At 46.0% G+C, this 17,086-nt stretch overlaps 1 protein-coding gene across 3 annotated transcripts in view; it reads left to right on the forward strand.

Annotated features, from left to right (window-relative positions):
- The window catches only part of DTNB (dystrobrevin beta), a 211,792-nt gene that overhangs the window by 44,792 nt on the left and 149,914 nt on the right, over positions 1-17,086 (forward strand). For 2 of the 3 annotated variants that reach the window (XM_067470778.1, XM_067470816.1), the window contains exons 1-4: positions 3,074-3,157; positions 6,852-7,006; positions 11,324-11,429; positions 14,198-14,364. In XM_067470778.1, the coding sequence (XP_067326879.1) occupies positions 3,112-3,157; positions 6,852-7,006; positions 11,324-11,429; positions 14,198-14,364 (474 nt within the window). In that variant the 5' untranslated portion in view covers positions 3,074-3,111. Of the gene's footprint in view, positions 1-691; positions 910-3,073; positions 3,158-6,851; positions 7,007-11,323; positions 11,430-14,197; positions 14,365-17,086 lie in introns of those variants that run through there. The other variant, XM_067470846.1, reaches the window with a different exon arrangement.

Below are 17,086 nucleotides of genomic sequence, written 5' to 3' on the forward strand. Positions count from 1 at the left end.
TCTGTGTGTCAAGGTTGGCTCAGTTCCATCTAGGTGGAGTTGAGAATGCTCCTTGGTTGTAGACAAACTATAAATCCCAGCAACTGCAACTCCCAAATGTCAAGGTCTATTTCCCCCAAACTCTACTAGTGTTTACATTTGGGCATACTGAGAATTCGTGCCAAGTCATATCATTGTTTATATCATTGTTTGAGTCTACAGTTCTCTCTGGATGTAGGTAAACTACAACTCCCAAAACTCAAGGTCAGTGCCCACCAAACCCTTCCAGTATTTTCTGTTGGTCATGGGAATTCTGTGTGCCAAGTTTGGTTCAATTCCATCGTTGGTGGAGTTCAGAATGCTCTTTGATTGTAGGTGAACTATAAATCCCAGCAACTACAACTCCCACAGGACAAAATAAATCCCCCCCCCCCCCCAATCTGTTACTATTCAGAACAGCAGAAAAATGAGTTATGAAGTAGTAGCAACGAAACTAATTTTATGGTTGGGGGTCACCATAACATGAGGAAGCGTATTAAGGTGTCGTAGCCAACTGTCAGATGGACATTCAAGGATTGGATGGTGTCTTCCTGGCAACTGGATGGCCTTTGGGTGTCCCTTCCAGTTCTATGATACAGGAATCTTCCTGCTGTGATGAAAGCCCCCCTGTTTAACTGCAGAGCCTGTCTATCTCTCCCTCCCTCCCTTGCAGTTCACCTTGTGGACATCTGGAACATGATCGAAGCCTTCCGAGACAACGGCCTTAACACCTTGGACCACAACACGGAGATCAGCGTCTCCCGGCTGGAAACCATCATCTCATCGCTCTACTTCCAGCTCAACAAGCGCCTTCCCTCCACTCACCAGATCAGCGTGGAGCAGTCCATCAGCCTTCTCCTCAACTTCATGATCGCCGCCTACGACAGGCAGGTCCCTCTGGGCCAGGGCGGAAGCCACGTGGGAGCATGGGACGAGATTCAGACGTGGGACAACCTTGGTGGGCTGTTAGGAATTGTGGAAGTTGATCTGATGTCCCTAGGAAGGGCGTTCCATAGCCAAGGGGCCACCACTGAGAAGGCCGTGTCTCTCGTCCCCGCCAAGCATATTTGTGACACAGATGGAGTCGAGAGGAGGGCCTCCACAGACGATCTTAACGTCCTAGATGGTTTATAAGGGGAGATGCATTTGGAGAGGTAAATTGGGCCAGAACCGTTTAGGGCAGGGGTCCTCAAACTAAGGCCCGGGGGCCAGATGCGGCCCTCCAAGGTCATTTACCCGGCCCTCGCTCAGGGTCAACCTAAGCCTGAAATGACTTGAAAGCTCAAAACAATAACAACAATCCTAGGTCATCAGCCAAAAGTAGGCCCACACTTCCCATTGAAATACTAATAAGTTTCCATTTGGTTCTTGTGGGTTTTTTCGGGCTATAGAGCCATGTTCTAGAGGCATTTCTCCTGACGTTTCGCCTGCATCTATGGCAAGCATCCTCAGAGGTAGAGGTCTGTTGGAATTAGGACAATGGGTTTATATATATCTGTGGAATGGCTGGGGTGGGGCAAGGAGCTCTTCCCTGCTGCAGTTAGGTGTGAATGTTCAGCTGATCACCTTCATTGTATAGGGAAGCTGATGAGGAAACACAACATACAAACAATCTACAAACCCACCAAGAAAATCCAACAAATGCTACGTTCAGCAAAGGACAAGAGGGACCCTCTCACCTCTGCAGGAGTCTACCGTATACCATGCAGCTGTGGACAAGTCTACATAGGGACCACCAAACGCAGCATTGCCCAGACACGCATCAAGGAACATGAAAGGCACTGCAGACTACTTCAACCAGAGAAGTCAGCCATAGCAGAGCACCTGAGGAACCAGCCTGGACACAGCATATTATTTGAGAACACAGGAATGCTGGACCACACCAACAACCACCATGTCAGACTACACAGAGAAGCCATTGAAATCCACAAGCATGTGGACAATTTCAACAGAAAGGAAGAGACCATGAAAATGAACAAAATCTGGCTACCAGTATTAAAAAACTCTAAAATTATATCAGCTAAACAACAGAGAGGAAAAAACCAGGTACAGATTAACACCTCCCAGCAGCAGATTTTCCCAGGCGCAGGCAGGCCTTCAAATGCTAATGAAGGTGATCAGCTGAACATTCACACCTAACTGCAGCAGGGAAGAGCTCTTTGCCCCACCCCAGCCATTCCACAGATATATATAAACCCATTGTCCTAATTCCAACAGACCTCTACCTCTGAGGAAGCTTGCCATAGATGCAGGCGAAACGTCAGGAGAAATGCCTCTAGAACATGGCTCTATAGCCCGAAAAAACCCACAAGAACCTAGTGATTCCAGCCATGAAAGCCTTCGACAAGTTTACATTTGTTAAATTGTTCTTCATTTTAATTATTGTATTGTTTTGAAATGGATTTTGCACTACAAATATATGTGCAGTGTGCATAGGAATTTGTTCATATATTTTTTTCAAATTATAATCCGGCCCTCCAATAGTTTGAGGGGCTCTGACCTGGCCCTCTGTTTACAAAGTTTGAGGACCCCTGGTTTAGGGCTTTATAGGCTAAAGCCAGCACTTTGAATTGTGCGTGGTAGCAAACTGGGAGCCAGTGGAACTGGCGCAACAGAGGAGTAGTATGCTCCCTGAGCATCACTCCTGTTAGCAATCTGGCTGCCATCCGTTGGACCAATTGAAGCTTCCAAACAGTCTTCAAAGGCAACCCCACGTAGAGCGTTTTGCAGTAGTCTATACGTGATGTAATCAGAGCATGGACTACTGTCAGACTTCCCAAGGTATGGTACACAAGTTTTAGATGTTGAAAATATTATATAATAATAATAATATTTTATTTTTACCCCGCCACCATCTCCCCGAAGGCTCACAAAATCACTGTGAGTGCCGCATATAAAGCAGACAGTGCATAAGCATACACAACAGCACATCATTCTGTAAACAACAAACATACATAAGACCTCCTTCCTCAGGACAGTTTTGCAAAATCTAATTCCAAAGCCAGCGTGTTTCTTCTGGTCATCATTCTGTTTCCTTTCTCTCTCTCCCACAGCGAGGGCCACGGGAAGCTGACCGTCTTCTCCATCAAAGCCATGCTGGCAACGATGTGTGGTGGGAAAATCCAGGACAAGTTAAGATGTGAGTATTGGGCCTCACCGCGTTACGGGTCTCTCGGGGCGCATCCACACTGCAGATGGACTGCCATGGCTCAATACTGTGGAATCCTGGAAGCTGTAGTTTGGTGAGACCCCAAACCTCTTTGGCAGAGAAGGCCGAAGACCTTGTTGAAGAACAATTGCCAGGATTCCATCATATGGAGCCGTGGTGGTTAAAGTGGTATCAAGTATCAAACTACATTCATTCTATGTGTTGTCAAAGGCTTTCGTGGCCACAATCACTGGGTTGCTGTGAGTTTTCCAGGATGCCTGGCCATGTTCCAGAAACATTCTCCTGACATTTCACCCACATGTATAGCAGGCACCCTCAAAAGTTGTGAGGTCTGTTGGAATCTAGGCAAGTATGGTTTACACTTATAAAGGAACCAGTACTTATAAAGGAACCAGTATTCAGGAGATTTTACCCCAGTTCCCAATTTTAAAAAGAACTGGCCGATTTGCAATGAAGGTTGCCGATTAGGAACCAAATTTACCATCAAGTTGGAAGGGAGGCTGTTCAATTGCACCACATCCTTTATTAAGAAAGTAATAACTTAGTAGCAATTACACTGTATATACTGTAGCGTGACTGGAGAGAAGAATGTAGATTTATTTGGTTACTTTTCCCTACATTTCTGCCACCACGTGAGGTAAGTTGTAATATTGTGAGAAATGGCACTTTGCACACAGAATAGACGGAGCTGAGGCAATCTTCAAATAAAATTTAACAATTTTATTAAGTACACAGCGTGTGGTTGCAAGACGTAACTTTTCCTTGTTGCACTTGGAATAATACTTGTAACTTTAACAGTTCATTCTTTCAAGTAACACAGTATCTTTCTGACATAGAGCACTTGTTTCAGACAAAGTTTCCATACAGGGATGTTTCCCTTAGTTGATCCTCCCTAGATCAAATACTAAGTAAACTATTCTTTAGCCTCTCCTTAGACTAAAAGAATACCACCATTCGGCTGCACTAGCCTGAGAAACTTCCAATAGCCAAACCCAGCTTTTCAAAGCCTCAAAGCTTTGCTTCACAAGTCACTCCGCCACCTTTCCTTTCCTTCTCTCCCAACTCCTAACTCCTCACTCCTCTGCACCTAACTCCTGACTGCTCACTCCTCTAAACCTAAACCCTAACTGGTTTTTAACTGTTGTTTTTTCAAACTCTCCCCTCTAAGCTCCTCCCACTTCCCTCTCTCCTGTATCGGTCTCCATGGCAACGCACATGGAGGACTCCTCTGACTTAGGCCGCTCCAGCATTACTGCAGCCAATCTAAACACAAATACAGTTAAAATCATACAATTTATAATCAACTCATGTACAGTATACCACCCTTCTCAGCCAATCAGCGACTCAAGGCAGTTTCCAAGAAATCAGTATACATAAAACATAATATAGATTAAAATATTAAACAGTATAAAACACCACAAAAGCAATAAAAACAACATCATTAGTGTCTCATTATTATCAAGCATTGTCCAGTTTTATTGCCAAATCATTCGATTTCCTATATTAGCTACTCTGCATTTGTAAACGTTTGCTCGAACAGCCATGTTTTAACTTGCCTCCGAAACGTTAAGAGGGAGGGAGCAGATCTGATCGCCCTAGGCAGGGTGTTCCATAGCTGAGGGGCCACCACTGAGAAGGCCCTGTCTCTCATTCCCGCCAAACGTACTTGTGAGAAAGGCGGGACCGAGAGCAGGGTCTCCCCCGACGACCTTAAAGTCCTCGATGGTTCGTAAGGGAGATACGTTCACATTGAATTAGCATTGAATGGCCTTGCAACTGCAAAGTCAATCAGTGAGGGTATCTGCACAGAGGTCTGTTGGCATGTTTAGCCTTCAGAAGAGAAGGCTGAGAGGAGACATGATAGCCATGTATAAATATGTGAGAGGAAGCCACAGGGAGGAAGGAGCAAGCATGTTTTCTGCTTCCCTGGAGACTAGGACGCGGAACAATGGCTTCAAACTACAAGAGAGGAGATTCCATCTGAACATGAGGAAGAACTTCCTGACTGTGAGAGCCGTTCAGCAGTGGAACTCTCTGCCCCAGGGGGAGTGTGGTGGAGGCTCCTTCTTTGGAAGCTTTTAAACAGAGGCTGGGTGGCCATCTGCCGGGGGTGATTTGAATGCAATATTCCTGCTTCTTGGCAGAATGGGGTTGGACTGGATGATGGCCCAGGAGGTCTCTTCCCACTCTATGATTCTATGATTCTATGAAATCAGGCAAGTTGAGTAACCATATGCTATTGTGCATTTTGTTTGCTGGGGGAGTTGTTTTTGTGCCTGCGCTGCAGTGTCTTTTTGCTTTTTTGCCTTTTAAATCCCTTCCGCTGTGTTTTTTTGGTGTTTTTATGAGTGATGATCCCTTGTTGGCCTGAGAGGTGTATTGTGTCCAAATTTGGTGTCAATTCATCCAGTGAATTTTTGAGTTATTCACTAACATTACTTTGCAGTCCAAGAATAGGTAGAGAAGGAAGAAAGGGGGAAAAGAGGAAAGAAGAAGCATTCTCTCCTGAAGTTTCACCCATATCTGTGGCAGGCATCCTCAGAAGTTTATTTATTTATTTCGGTCATTTGTACCCCACCTTTCTCACCCCCTAGGAGGGACTCAAGGTGGCTTACATCCGGCACAATTCGATGCCCACAATTACAATAAAATGCAATAACAATAACGCAGTAGATTAAAAAACAGACAATTAATACAGTACAATATAACACAATACAATATCAACTAAAACCGCTCTAAAACCTGCGTTCATCATGTTCTAAAATCCGTCGATCTGTTTAGCATTGCCATAGTCCTTTCCAACTCTAGTCATCTCTAGTCATCATTACCTTGTTACCCTGCCAGACTACCCAAATGCCTGGTCCCATATCCATGTCTTCAGCTTTCTCCTGAAGGAGAGGAGGGATGTTGACAACCTAATTTCCCCGGGGAGTGAATTCCACAGGCGAGGGGCCACCACTGAGAAGGCCCTGTCTCTCATCCCCACCAGCCTCACTTGTGATAAAGGTGGGGCCGAGAGCAGGGCCTCCCCAGAAGATCTTAAACTCCGAGGTGGGACATAGAAGGAGATATGTTCGGACAAGTACACTGGGCCGGTGCCGTAGAAGGTTTTAAAGGTCAAAACCAGCACTTTGAATTGTGCTCGGAACTGGATCAGCAGCCAGTGGAGCTGACGTAGCAGAGGAGTGGTGTGCTCCCTGTATGACGCTCCGGTGATTAATCTGGCTGCCGCCCGTTGGACTAGTTGAAGTTTCCAAACAGTCTTCAAAGGCAACCCCACGTAGAGTGCGTTGCAGTAATCTATTCGGGATTGTAACAAGGGCGTGGACCACTGTGGCCAGATCAGCTTTCCGCAGGGCATGTAAGACATATTTATTTCGGCAGGCCTTTGATCTTTGATATTGCTGGTTTTAAATTGTTTTAAATTGTTTTTAAATTGTGTTCGATTTTAGCCTGTCCTTGTAAGCCGCTCCGAGCCCCAGGGGAGTGGCCGCATAGAAGTTTGAATGATAAATAAATAAATAAATAAAATATTTTGAAATTGTGAAAATTTTACAGAAAGTAATTTTAAAATACCCTTTCATTCAAGGTGACCCCAAAGGCGTGCCCTGCGATGCTGCAACTGCCACTAACCTGAACCTTCTTGCTTTGCTTTCTGCCTTAGATATTTTCTCTCAAATGTCCGATTCCAACGGAGTGATGATCTTCTCAAAGTTTGACCAGTTTTTGAGAGAAGTCCTGAAGCTCCCCACAGCGGTGTTTGAAGGGCCTTCCTTTGGATACACGGAAAACTCGGTGCGAACCTGTTTCCCTCAACAGGTAAGTGCAGCTGGAGGTGCTGGGCATGTCCGCATTGCAGAATGAAAGCGGGTTGACTCCATTTTAACCACTTGACTCAATGGAAGACGTAGTTTGGTTGAGACATCAGCCCTCTTTGGTGGAGAAGGCTGAAGGCCTTGTCAGAGTACTTCTCCCAGGATCCCATGGCATTGAACGATGGCAATTCAAGCAGCATCAAACTGCATTCGTTCTGTAGTATAGATGCACCCTTAGTTCTTAATTAAATGGATTAATAATTTAATTCAAGTACATCAGTGAAGCGAAAAAGACACAAATCCCCACTTCTGCTGGCCCTTTGTTAATTCTCAAGATAAAGGTAGATTATCAAAAGACTGTGTCTCACAAAGTAGGAAAATAAAGATTCATAGAATCATAGAATCAAAGAGTTGGAAGAGACCTCCTGAGCCATCCAGTCCAACCCCATTCAGCCAAGAAGCAGGAATATTGCATTCAAATCACCCCTGACAGATGGCCATCCAGACTCTGTTTCAAAGCTTCCAGAGAAGGAGCCTCCACCACACTCCGGGGCAGAGAGTTCCACTGCTGAACGGCTCTCACAGTCAGGAAGTTCTTCCTCATGTTCAGATGGAATCTTCTCTCTTGTAGTTTGAAGCCATTGTTCCACGTCCTAGTCTCCAGGGAAGCAGAAAACAAGCTTGCTCCCTCCTCCTCCCTGTGGCTTCCTCTCACATATTTATACATGGCTATCATATCTCCTCTCAGCCTTCTCTTCTTCAGGCTAAACATGCCCAGCTCCTTAAGCCGCTCCTCATAGGGCTTGTTCTCCAGACCCTTGATCATTTTAGTCGCCCTCCTCTGGACACATTCCAGCTTGTCAATATCCCTCTTGGCCTGGGTGTCAGAACGTCCACTGCCCTCTGCTTTCATCCCACTTTTTTTGGAGAATTAATTATCATCTTTGGAAAGGCATGACCTTGTTAGAAATCTTAACCTTTTGGGAAATGGCATTCATTACCATTTAGGAAAATCATGAATTTCTGTGAGAAGAGTTAAAAACTCGATTGGATCAACCTTCTCCTTAGTAGAAAATATTCACTAGCATTCATGCAATGTATAAAGGACAGAGGGATTAGGTTCTTGTGGGTTTTTTCGGGCTATAGGGCCATGTTCTAGAGGCATTTTCTCCTGACGTTTCGCCTGCATCTATGGCAAGCATCCTCAGAGGTAGTGAGGGATTATTTTTGTACCACAAAGGCAGCAGCCTTTGTGGTACAAACAGACAAAAAAAACTTTGGGCATTTAGCTGTACCCGGCCATGTGTTGCTGTAGCCCTCAGAAAACAGATGATTTGCAGACATGAAGCAATCTGGGCTAGGGAATTCCTCCCACCAAAGGTTTCCTGCTGGCTAATAGAAGCCAGGCTGTTAAGGTGCGAGGTGGGATGGAAAATAAAGTAATGAGAAGCAGCCACTGAAGCTGCAAGGCTTCTCAATGATATTCATGCTGGCCAAAACACTCCAAAAAGTCTCTTTGAAACAGAGGCTGGGTGGCCATCTGTTGAATCATAGAATCAAAGAGTTGGAAGAGACTTCATGGGCCATCCAGTCCAACCCTATTCTGCCAAGAAGCAGGAATATTGCATTCAAATCACCCCTGACAGATGGCCATCCAGCCTCTGCTTAAAAGCTTCCAAAGAAGGAGCCTCTATCACACTCCTTCCGGGGCAGAGAGTTCCACTGCTGAATGGCTCTCACAGTTAGGATGTTCAGATGGAATCTCCTCTCTTGTAGTTTGAAGCCATTGTTCCATTGCGTCCTAGTCTCCAGGGAAGCAGAAAACAAGCTTGCTCCCTCCTCCCTGTGGCTTCCTCTCACATATTTATACATGGCTATCATATCTCCTCTCAGCCTTCTCTTCTTCAGGCTAAACATGCCCAGTTCCCTAAGCCGCTCCTCATAGGGCTTGTTCTCCAGACCCTTGATCATTTTAGTCGCCCTCCTCTGAACACATTCCAGCTTGTCAATATCTCTCTTGAATTGTGGTGCCCAGAATTGGACACAATATTCCAGGTTAAGTGGTCTAACCAAAGCAGAATAGAGGGGTAGCATTACTTCCTTAGATCTAGACACTAGGCTCCTCTTGATGCAGGCCAAAATCCCATTGGCTTTTTTTGCCGCCACATCACATTGTTGGCTCATGTTTAACTTGTTGTCCACGAGGACTCCAAGATCTTGAGAGTGCTTTGAATGTGATTTTCCTGCTTCTTCACAGAATGGGGCTGGCCCAGATGGCTCACCAGGTTTCTCCCAACTCTAGGACTCTCTGGTTCTATATTCTTCTCTTACCTTCACCAGTTTCCCCCTTCCTTCCTTCCTTCCTTCCTTCCTTCCCTCCCTCCCTCCCTCCCTCCCTCCCTCCCTCCCTCCCTGCCTCTTCCCTTCCTTTCCTCTCCCATCGCTGCCTCCTTTCCCTTCCTTCCTCTTTCTTTCCTTCTACCTTTCCTTCCATTCATAGTCTTCTCTGCTCTTCACCAATCCTTTTCTTCCTTTCTTCTCTCTTTTCCCTTTCTTTCCCCTCCTTCCTCCAGGACAGTTTGTAAGGGTTTTTAAGGGGTTTTTTGGGGGGGAAGGGTGAAAGGGGGGATGTGGAGCCGAAGTGAGAGAGTTGCTGGCCTTCTCATGATTCACATCCTCCCTTCACCCAACGGAGGGGGGGGGTGCAGCCGCTCCTGCAGTCAGACTTGCCTTGCAATCCTCTTGTGTTGGGGGAAGAGTTGCCTGGTAGCCACGTGGGCCTCATGGAGCTGCTGCGGTGGCTCTAGCTGCTGCTGGGGCTTGCCTTGCCAAGCCCTTACCCCTCCGTTGGGCCAGGCCTTCTCCTTCCTTCCCTATTTCCTTTCCTCAATCCCTCCCCTCCAAAGAAAAAGGACTCTGCCTTCCTGCATGGAAAGGGACTCCATGGCGAGGCTTCTCTTCTCTCACAATGATTGGTGCTTCATTCTTCTCGCGCGATGGGGAGAGGGGCTTTTGCGCATGCTCTGTAAGGCATTTTTCTTTTGGGGGAGTTTTAAGTTGTTTCCCCTTCATTTTTACGGGGTTTTTTTGTTTGAAAGACATAGATTGGATTAGAATGTGTTTTGCTGCCAAATTTGGTGTCAATTCGTCCAGTGGTTTTTGAGTTGTGTTAATCCCACAAACGAACATTGCATTATATATATATATATATATATATATATATATCCAAAGTCCAAGATTACTTGCCAAATTATTTCCACCTAAACCCTTAGGACGAAATTCCTGAGGGCACAAATGCTTTGACCAAGGAATAGAAATGTGTGGGCTCTTCCTCTTCGTGCTTATTTGTTTGGACCTTTGGGATTCTTCCCAGATCAGCGGGGTCTATGGTTTCAAAGACCCCCCAGGATGGTGGCCAGGAACGTGGACTTTCCCTCTTCTACAGTTATTATTCCCTAACTAGAGGCAGAGACTTCCTTACTGGACGGTTGGGATAATCTGCCCCTGTTGCGCCAGCTCCACTGGCTGCCGATCCAATTCCGAGCACAATTCAAAGTGCTGGTTTTGACCTACAAAACCCTATACGGTTCCGGCCCAGTGTATTTGTCCGAACGGATCTCCCTCTACATCCCACCTCGAAGCTTAAGATCTTCTGGGGAGGCCCTGCTCTCGACCCCGCCACTCTCACAAGTGAGGTTGGCGGGGACGAGGAGCAGGGCCTTCTCGGTGGTGGCCCCCCACCTGTGGAACTCACTCCCCGGGGAGATTAGATCGGCGACCTCCCTCCTGGCATTCAGGAAAAAACTAAAGACCTGGGTTTGGGACCAAGCCTTTGGACTCGCTGGCAGTTAAATTAAGGATCTGACGACAGACAAGGACAATGGAGTGGAATGGATATATGGACTCTGTACCCGAGCATGAGACTGTTTTAATTTTTATTATGCGCTGATGTTTTTAATTCTAATTGTTGAATTGCTTATTGCTTTTTGTATTTGCATTATTGTCAATTGTTAGGCATTTAATTATGCCTCCTCTGTAAGCCGCCCTGAGTCCCCCCCGGGGTGAGAAGGGCGGGGTATAAGTAAATGAAATAAATAATAAAATAAGTCAAGATCTGTGTCAAATAAGTGTTACGAAGCCCAATCCAATCAGAATCAATTATCTTTAAGCCGAGTGGATTTCAGCGGAGAGGTTTCGGCGTTTGCTTCGCTCAAAAGGAGTTGCAAGGAGGCCATTTGCTTTGCTGCGTGTTCAGAATGAGTTCCTCTACGTGAGGTGCCTTTTCTCTCTCTCTGAGTCTTTTCTTTGTTCTTCTTTGCAGAAAAAGGTGATGCTCAACATGTTTTTAGACACGTTAATGGCTGACCCGCCGCCCCAGTGCCTTGTGTGGCTACCTCTCATGCACAGACTTTCCCATGTAGAAAACGGTAAGTGGGAGGAGGAGGACCACCTCACTCCATTCCTCTTTGTGTGCCTTTGCTTTTCCTTCGGCTAAAGAAGCTGGATTTTCGGTTGAGAGCGTGATCCTGGACTCATCGCTGAGCCTGGAACCACAGGTTTCAGCGGTGGCCGGGAGAGCTTTTGCACAATTAAAACTTGTGCACCAGCTGCGCCCGTACCTTGGGAAGTCTGATCTGGCCACAGTGGTCCACGCTCTTGTCACATCCCGAATAGACTACTGCAACGCACTCTACGTGGGGTTGCCCTTGAAGACGGTTCGGAAACTTCAACTGGTCCAGTGAGCGGCAGCCAGGCTGCTCACTGGAGCGACATACAGAGAGCATACCACCCCTCTGCTGTGTCAGCTCCACTGGCTGCCGGTTCAGTTCCGAACCCAATTCAAGGTGCTGGTTTTGACCTACAAAACCCTGTACGGTTCCGGTCCAGTGTATCTGTCCGAACGTATCTCCCTCTATGTCCCACCACGGAATCTAAGATCATCTGAAGGGGCCCTGCTCTCGACTCCACCGCTTTCCCAAGTGAGGCTGGTGGGGACAAGGAGCAGGGCCTTCTCAGTGGTGGCCCCTCACCTGTGGAACTCACTCCCAGTGGATATCAGGGCGTCGACATCAGTCCTGTCCTTCAGGAGGAAGGTAAAGACGTGGTTGTGGGACCAGGCCTTCGGGCAATCTGCCAACTAAGTAAGGACAACCAGACAAATAGGACCGGCAGGACTGATAACTGTGGAATGAAACTCTGAACTATGAGATAGCGAATATTGACCGGCAATAAGGAGTAATTGGTTTGTATCAGTTTGTATGAAATTTTTATGGATTTTATTGGTTTTATTGGGTATAGATATGATGTATTGTTGTTGTTTGCTATTTTGTGCTATTGTGTTTTATTATCTTTGTATGTTACGGGCATCAAATTGTGCCTTGGATATGTAAGCCGCCCTGAGTCCCCTTCGGGGTGAGAAGGGTGGGGTAAAAGTAAACCAAATAAATAAATAAATAAAACCAAGCCTGTTGGAAAAGAGGCGCGTGGGTCACTGAAACACCCACTACATATGACCTTAAGTGTCCCTTCAAGGCCTCTTTATATGAGAGAAGAGTCTTGAGGCTCAGCAGGAGGTTTTCACTCTGAGAAATATGAAAAATTAATTAGTTATTGATCAGTCCCAAGGCTAGCTCCAGAAACACCCAGCTGCAACCTATCTCTTGTATACCTCAACTCTTAATTGCTTTCACCCATGAAAGCTTACAGCTTACTCAACCCTTTAGAATTAAGACTTACATTAACCTTTCCATCACCAACTGCTAGGCCTGCCACCACCAACCACCAACAACAACTACAGAATATAATATATGACAAGGACCAGATCTGTGTTTTCCATACCGCAGAACCTGACTCCCTGCACAAAATCTAAGACTCCAAAAGCACACTTCTTCCTCTTCCCTTGAGAAAAGAATCCCCAAAACGACCAGACTGTTCCCGTGCAAATCCGCCAATCTCCATAGGTACACGATCTCTCGCCTTCCCATGGAGCAGAGCATGGCAGGTGGATCATACTCCTCAGGTCTGCCACACTTTGAGCGTTATTAGACAGAGTCTTTTATAGGAATATTCTGCTGATGTCATCCCAAAGTTGTAAATTAATGATAGACTTCATCCATCCTGGCTCCATCTCAGTTTCTTGGCCAGATGTTGACGCTTCTTGATAGGTGTTAGCCTTGCGTTGACTTCCTTCTTAACATAAGGAATGCTGCAAACATTTACTTATTTATTTATTTACTTTGCTTCTATAAGGCTGTATCTCAAGCCCGAAGGCGACTCACAGCGGTTCACAAACAGTAAAAACAGTAGACACAGCAGTGGTTCCATGCAACATATAACAATTGACGTAACACATTATCCATAAATTACCAATAAGCAATTACAATGCACAATTATTACGAAAAACAACTGTACCCAATCTTCTCCTCATCCAAGCGTAGTCCAGGTTCGTCGTCCATTGTTCCATTCCTATGTTCCATTACCAGATTGCACTAAATTACTCAAACGCCTGCACAAACATTCAGGTCTTCACCTTTTTGCGGAATACCATTAGAGATGGTGCTAGTCTAATGTCCGTAGGAAGGGCGTTCCACAGCCGAGGAGCCACCACCGAGAAGGCCCTATCTCTCGTCCCCGCCAGCCGAGCTTGAGAAGCAGGCGGGATCGAGAGCAGGGTCTCCCCGGAAGATCTCAAAGTCCTGGTGGGTTCATAGGCAGAGATGCGGTCAGACAGGTAGGTTGGGCCAGAACCGTTTAGGGCTTTAAAGGCCAACGCCAGCACTTTGAATTCAGCCCGGTAGCAGATCGGTAGCCAGTGGAGTTGGCGCAACAGGGGGTGGTATGCTCCCTGCGCTCCGCTCCTGTTAAAATCATGGCTGCCGAGCGTTGGACTAGTTGGAGCTTCCAAGCTGTCTTCAAAGGCAACCCCACGTAGAGAGCGTTGCAGTGATCTAAACATTTCCTTAACTTGAAAGAACCATTGTCACCGTTCTTATCAAAGTTTATTTTTCAGTTATCAACTTTTAATTACAGTCCAGCAAGCAGGTAATTAGTCATTGCAGGCCTTGATATTATACTGGTGTCTCCAAAATTTTTAGTTCCATATATCCTTCCATTCTTCCAATCATTTCCACACATCATATTAAATTCACATTGAATTTCTTTTTACAACCCTCCCTCCTTTGCTCTTCTTTGCCAGTCTTCCATCCGGTGGAGTGCTCTTACTGCCGGTGCGAGAGCATGATGGGCTTCCGGTACCGGTGCCAGCAGTGCCACAACTACCAGCTCTGCCAGAACTGCTTTTGGCGCGGCCACGCCAACGGACCCCACAGCAACCAGCACCAGATGAAGGAGCACTCCTCTTGGGTAAGCCCCTCTCTTTTCAGCCATAGCAGAGCACCTGATGAACCAACCTGGACACAGCATATTATTTGAGAACACAGAAGTGCTGGACCACTCTCACAACCACCATGTACTACACAGAGAAGCCATTGAAATCCACAAGAAGCATGTGGACAATTTCAACAGAAAGGAGGAAACCATGAAAATGAACAAAATCTGGCTACCAGTATTATCAGCAAAAAATTACAACAGCAAAAAACAGAGGGGAAACAAACAGGCACATAAAATCACTCTCAACAAAAGATTCCCCCCAGGCACTTCCAAGCCATTGAATGCTAATCAAGGTGATCAGCTGAAACATTCACAGCTAGCCCCAGCAAACAAAAGTCCTTTGTCCCACCCTGGTCATTCCACAGATATATAAACCCATTTTTCCTAGTTCCAACAGACCTCATTACCTCTGAGGATGCTTGCCATAGATGCAGGCGAAACGTCAGGAGAAAAATTGCCTTTCCGGCCATATAGCCCGGAAAAACCTACAACAACCCCTCTCTTTTGCTTGCTTCCCTTGAGGAGGAGCTGGTGCCAAAGCAGAAGAGGAGAGGGAGATTCTCATGACTCTAGAAGAGATATGGGCAAGCTTTGGTCCTCTTTCCAGGTGTTTTGGTCTTCGACTCCCACCATTCCTATCAGCCTCAAGCCCCTTCCTTTCTTTCCTTTCCTTTCCGCTTAAGCTGCTGAGGGAGAAAAGGAAGGGGCCTCAGGTTGTTAGGAATTGTGGGAATTGAAGTCCAAAACACCTGGAGGGAGGGCCAAAGCTTGCCCATGCCTGCTTTAGCTATAAGACCAGAAGCTCGCAACTGCTTACAACAAACAACAACAAAACTTTATTTATATACCGCTCTACCTCCCCGAGGGGTCTCAGAACGGTTTCCAAGTAACATCATCAATACATACAAAGTAAACAACATAAACATAAAATTAACAAGACGATATAACCATTAAAAAATCGCAATAGCACATATATATTTAAAACTAGCCGTCCCCTGCCACGCGTTGTTGTGGTCCACACAGGGGTTCTGTGCGGGAAGTTTGGCCCAATTCTATCATTGGTGGGGTTCAGAATGCTCTGTGATTGTAGGTGAACTATACATCCCAGCAACTACAACTCCCAAATGTCAAGATTGTCAAGATTCTATTTTCCCCAAACTACACCAGTGTTCACATTTGGGCATATTGAGTATTCGTGCTGAGTTTGGTCCAGATCCATCATTATTTGAGTCCACAGTGATGTAGGTGAACTACAACTCCAAAACCAAAGGACACTGCCCACCAAACCCAGTATTTTCTGTTGGTCATGGCAGAACTGTGTGCCAAATTTGGTTCAGTTCCATCGTTGGTGGGGTTCAGAATGTTTTTTGATTGTAGGTGAACTATAAATCTCAGCAACTACAACTCCCAAATGATAAAATCAAATTTTTTGAGTGAAGGACATAAATTGGGTTGTTAGGTGCCTTGTGTCCAAATTTGGTGTCAATTCGTCCAGTGGTTTTTGAGTTATGTTAATCCCACAAACGAACATTACATTTTTATTTATATATATATAGATAATCCTGCCTGTTCAAGGCTATTTTAAAAAGCTGTGCCAAGGCTAGTGCCATTTCTAGAGGGCCCGGGAAATTAGGTGCAATGCTCTAGCAGACACAGTGAAGACACCTGCCCTTGCGCTTTGCCACTCTGCTGCTGAGGATGCATGCCCATTGTGGAACACATCTCACCATGCTAAAACAGTGGATGTGGCTCTTAATGAGACATGCCCCATTATCACGGGTTTCTGAGCCCTACACCACTGGAGAAATTACACTGCTGGTATTACACCACCTGACATCCGCCGGGCAGTGGCAGCCAATAATGAAAGGACCAAGGCAGAGACATCTCCAGCTCATCCCTTGTTTGGGTATCAGCCAGCACGTCAACGACTTAAATCAAGACATAGTTTTCTAAGATCTACAGAGACACTCGCTGGAACACCTCAGCAAGCGAGAGTCCAAAAGTGGCAGGCTCAAACCCAGAACCTCAACCCATGGCTGATACGAAATGAGAGACTCCCCCCTGGGCACACAGAGAACTGGGCGACTTGGAAGGCGCTGAACAGACTGCGCTCTGGCACCACGAGATGCAGAGCCAACTTTAAGAAATGGGGCCACAAAGTGGAATCCACGACATTCGAGTGCAGAGAAGAGCAAACCACTGACCACTTATTATAATGCAGCCTGAGCCCTGCCATATGCACCATGGAGGATCTTCTTACAGCGACACCAAAGGCACTCCAATTGGCCAGCTTCTGGTCAAAGGAAATTTAGTATCATGCAAAGTTTTTAAACTTTGTGTTTTTAAATACATTACAACTATATCCTCAATTCGCTTATGACACGATAAATAAATACCAGAGGCTTGATGACCACCTGTTGGGATGCTTTTCTTGCGTCTTAGCAAAATGGAGTTGGACTGGATGTCCCACCAGGTCTCTTCCAACTCTAGGATTCTAAGTTAAGGCTCAAACGTCCCAGCTGTTAATGACAACACATGGACAACCTGAGAAAGCAGCAGTATATGCAGCAACCTCCTGAGCCGCACACTGTACCAGGGGGCAAGGAATGGCAGTAACCAGTGAGAATGCTTTGGAACTGATTGTCTGCCAAGGAAGTTGAGAGTATTGAATGATACATACGATCACAGTTTTTGC

This window comes from Anolis sagrei, chromosome 1 (genome assembly GCF_037176765.1).
Source record: "Anolis sagrei isolate rAnoSag1 chromosome 1, rAnoSag1.mat, whole genome shotgun sequence".
Lineage (NCBI taxonomy): Eukaryota > Metazoa > Chordata > Lepidosauria > Squamata > Dactyloidae > Anolis > Anolis sagrei.